The sequence below is a fragment of the Asparagus officinalis genome, chromosome 10 (assembly GCF_001876935.1).
Source record: "Asparagus officinalis chromosome 10, Aspof.V1, whole genome shotgun sequence".
In the NCBI taxonomy this organism is placed as follows: Eukaryota; Viridiplantae; Streptophyta; class Magnoliopsida; order Asparagales; family Asparagaceae; genus Asparagus; species Asparagus officinalis.
The window spans coordinates 71,347,123-71,351,251 of NC_033803.1; the positions used below are offsets into that span (position 1 = coordinate 71,347,123).

The 4,129-nt window shown below is 41.1% G+C and overlaps 1 protein-coding gene across 3 annotated transcripts in view; it reads left to right on the top strand.

The window, feature by feature from the left end:
- The window catches only part of LOC109825214 (serine/threonine-protein kinase SAPK7-like), a 5,074-nt gene continuing 2,357 nt past the window's right edge, over nt 1,413-4,129 (top strand). The window contains exons 1-6 of one of the 3 annotated variants that reach the window (XM_020391996.1): nt 1,413-1,846; nt 1,923-1,997; nt 2,094-2,195; nt 2,285-2,338; nt 3,020-3,112; nt 3,211-3,303. In XM_020391996.1, the coding sequence (XP_020247585.1) occupies nt 1,727-1,846; nt 1,923-1,997; nt 2,094-2,195; nt 2,285-2,338; nt 3,020-3,112; nt 3,211-3,303 (537 nt within the window). In that variant the 5' untranslated portion in view covers nt 1,413-1,726. The other 2 variants (XM_020391997.1, XM_020391999.1) reach the window with 2 other exon arrangements.

A 4,129-nucleotide genomic window follows, 5' to 3' on the forward strand; every position in this document is an offset into this window, starting at 1 on the left:
GTTTAGAGTGGGCCGAGCCAATTTCTCTGATCCCGGCCTAGAATTAGACCCGATCCGACCCATGACCCCCTAGGGACGGGTCGGGTCGGGTTTGGCCCGCGGCCCACGGGGTTTTTAACTTTTTCTAATTTTTTGTTTTTAATTTCTAAACTATATTAACTTTGTATTAGTATCTATTAGATTATATTTAAAGTATTTGTTCTATTTAATTCTTTATTTAAAATGATATATATACACACACATTGTACAAAGATAAACATTACAGAGAAAAACATTACAAATACAAAGATATACATAGTTCGGACTTCAAATAAAGACAAACGTGCACAGAATGTTAATAATTTTCCTTTAGTTTAAATTTAAATTACAAATACAAGAGGAAAAAAAGAAAAAAAATGTTAATTAAAAACTGAAAACTAATAATTATAAAATTCGGGGTCGGGTCGGGCTAGGCCGGGCCGGGTCGATGGTGGGTCGGGCTTATTTCTCTAGTCTTGGGTTTGGAGTTGGACCCAGCCCGACCTGTGACCCACGTATATCACGGGCCGGGTGATGACCTATGGCGGGCTGGGGACTTTGGTTACCTCGAACTGGTGAATTGATTTAATTAGGTAGTTAATGCGGGACACTTGTCTGCTATTGAATGGAGATTATTACTCAATAATTGAAGCACTACAACAGGTATAATTGGTTGTGGATTTTAACATGGTATTAGAGTAATCCAAAGTTCGAATCTAATTACCACGAATAAAAGCAAATTTTTTAAACAAAATTGGTACCTTTGCATTGCATGAGTTGGGTTGGGGGTTCTGTCCTAAAGAGGCTTTCAATCTATAAGGGCATGTTAGAAAATCACAACTCTCACCATAATTCTCCTTCATAAGATTTTCTAATCCTAACCATAAATTCAGTAGAATTTTGAAAGTCCAGAAGGATTACACTAAAATTTATAAGGCCACGTGCTTTTGTGCAAAAACCCCAAAGGTTAACGTGATTTTGTGAATTTTACCCAAAAACAAATTAAGAGCTCTCACAAATGTAGCAGCTTTATAAATAGGCTAAATATCAGGGAAAAAAAACCCTTTAACTACGGATGACAACCCCCGCAACTTTAAAAATACCAGAAAAGCCCCTTAAGTTTAGGGGTTCTTAGGAAAACCCTTTTAACTTTGAGATGCATAAGAGAACCCCCTAAAAGCCAAAAAGCCCCTAAAAGCGTCGCTCCTACCGGGTTTTATGATAAACTGTCGAAGTTAAAGGGATTTTCCACTAAAAAATTTAAAGTTAAAGGGCCTTTTCTGATAATTTCTGATGTTTCGCAAGTTATGGGGGTTTTTCTGTTAATCTTCCAAGGTTGAGGGTGTTTGCTGATATTTAGCCTTATAAATACTCCTCATGGGCCCCACCCCCATCAAATACTCCCGTCGTTCTCCAAAACCTCAAATATTCCCACGGTTCTCCCAACCCTCTCAAGAAACAGCAACGAAACCCTCGTTCTCAGATCAAAACAAACCCAAAATTAAACGATTTAAAAAAAAAAAACCGCAAAAGAAAAAAAAACACAAAGCAACAAAATAATAATATAAAGAAATCGTCCGAAATCATCGTCACCATCATCGTCGTCACCAGAAACCAGCAGCGGTGATCCCACGTGCCTCGATTCCCAGCGCAGCCCTCCGCCCATAAAAACCCTAGCTTTCCTCGAATGAGCTAGCTAGGGCCGGCGATGGAGAGGTACGAGCTCGTGAGGGACATCGGATCGGGGAACTTCGGGGTGGCGAGGCTGATGAGGAACAAGGGGACCAGGGAGCTCGTCGCCGTGAAGTACATCGAGAGGGGCCACAAGGTCTGGATCTCGTCGGGTCAAAAAATCCCGGCCGTACGTACGGTTCTCGATCTGACCTCGGCTTTTGTGGTTTCAGGTTGACGAGAATGTGGCGCGGGAGATCATCAACCACCGGTCGCTGCGGCACCCGAACATAATCCGGTTCAAAGAGGTTAATTTGGAGCTAGGGTTTAGTTAGAGATGCGATTCCGCGATTTTTCGGGGTTTTTTTTTTTTTTTTTTGAATCTTCTGTTGGATTTATTGAAGGTCGTGCTGACGCCGACGCACCTGGCGATCGTGATGGAGTACGCCGGCGGCGGCGAGCTTTTCGAGAGGATCTGCAACGCCGGGAGATTTAGCGAAGATGAGGTCCTTTTCTGCATAATTATCATTATTTTTTGTAAAATTGGAAAGAGTTGTGAGAATTAACGGTATATATTTTTTTTTTGTTTTTTTAGGCGCGTTATTTTTTCCAGCAGCTTATTTGCGGAGTCAGCTACTGCCACTTCATGGTATCGTCTGTTGGATTTTTTGAAGGTCGTGCTGACGCCGACGCACCTGGCGATCGTGATGGAGTACGCCGGCGGCGGCGAGCTTTTCGAGAGGATCTGCAACGCCGGGAGATTTAGCGAAGATGAGGTCCTTTTCTGCATAATTATCATTATTTTTTGTAAAATTGGAAAGAGTTGTGAGAATTAACGGTATATATTTTTTTTTTGTTTTTTTAGGCGCGTTATTTTTTCCAGCAGCTTATTTGCGGAGTCAGCTACTGCCACTTCATGGTACATAAACTGACAAAAACCTCCTAATAAATTTACTATTTACAGGTAATTAAAAGACAAAATTTGAAAACCAACATATTTTCAAACTTATTCATTAAAAACGATCTATTTGAAACTTATTTAACAAAAGCGTGTTGGCTGAAACCGGGTCGTTTTTTATGAAATAAAATACCAAAATTCACGAAAGTTTTTTACATAACAAGTTTGGTGTTTCCCGTGAAATTTGATATTTTTTTTGATATTTTTTTTGTCAAAAATGACCTAGTTTCGATCAGTTGGTTGAAACTGAGTTGCTTTTGACAAATAAGTTTCAAAGAGTTCGTTTTTATAATTATTTTGTAAATGAGTTGCTTTTCAAAATTTGTCCTTAACTAAACAATATTTTTTGCCTTTTTTTTTTGCGAAAATTAGCAAATATGTCATAGAGATTTGAAGCTGGAGAACACCCTGCTCGATGGGAGCCCGGCGCCCAGGCTCAAGATTTGCGATTTCGGATACTCCAAGGTCTCTACTGATAATTTCTTCTCAGAGCGCAAAATTGTGTAATTTGCTAAATCGTGTGGTGCTGAAATGAAAAAAAAAAATTTGATTTGTTGAAACAGTCGTCTGTGCTCCACTCGAGGCCCAAATCTACGGTGGGGACGCCGGCGTATATTGCACCCGAGGTTCTCTCTCGGCGAGAGTACGACGGCAAGGTGACGACATTTACAAAAAGCCCCTTTCGATGTGTCTATTTTCCTTAACGGTTTTTAGGTGGGGGTAAGAGCTTTGCTACAGGGATCCAAAATATAGGATCAACATGAGCATGTGAGATGTTCCCCTCCTATAATTACATAATGAGCTGGATATTATTAATGATGACCAGCTCATTATGTAATAGGAGGGAGACATTTCACATGTACTCCCGTTAGTCAACGTTTCTTCGTTTGGGTCAAACGTTTGGGTTCGAATATGGGTCAGTTTTCTGGTGCCCGTGAATGGGACGCGTTCCGCGAAAATGCGTGCTTAGATGGATGCTGGGGTGGGACCGGGTGTTGGCGGGCGAGAGGGAGAGGTCAGTGTTGGTGGAGTGACAAGTGGGTGGGGGGCTTTTACACGTTGGCTGTGTGCAGGTGGGGACCTCTTGCCACGTGCGGGTGTCCATCAGTTGAGCAGTCAGCGTTAAGTTGGAATATATTGAGCTCAGAGTAAATATACACTATCTCATGCTAATTTTTGTTGCTTTTTTTAAGGTAAAAGTAGAGGGGAATCGGGTCTCTCTCTGCACTGCACAGCTAGGTAGTGGGTTAGGAATGGCTTGAGAAAGAAATCTCAACACTATCTAATGGAACTGAGGGCTCTCTTTTTTCCACTGGTTGGGAGGTTTTTTTTTCCAACTGAAATATCTCCTTGTTTTCCACAAAAAAAAGGACGGGTCATTTCACATTTTGAAAGTAACGATGTCGGGGTATTGTCGAGAAAACGTGTAAAGAATAGGGATGTTTTGTGGGACATCCATAGTTGAGAGCAAAAGTTTAAAGT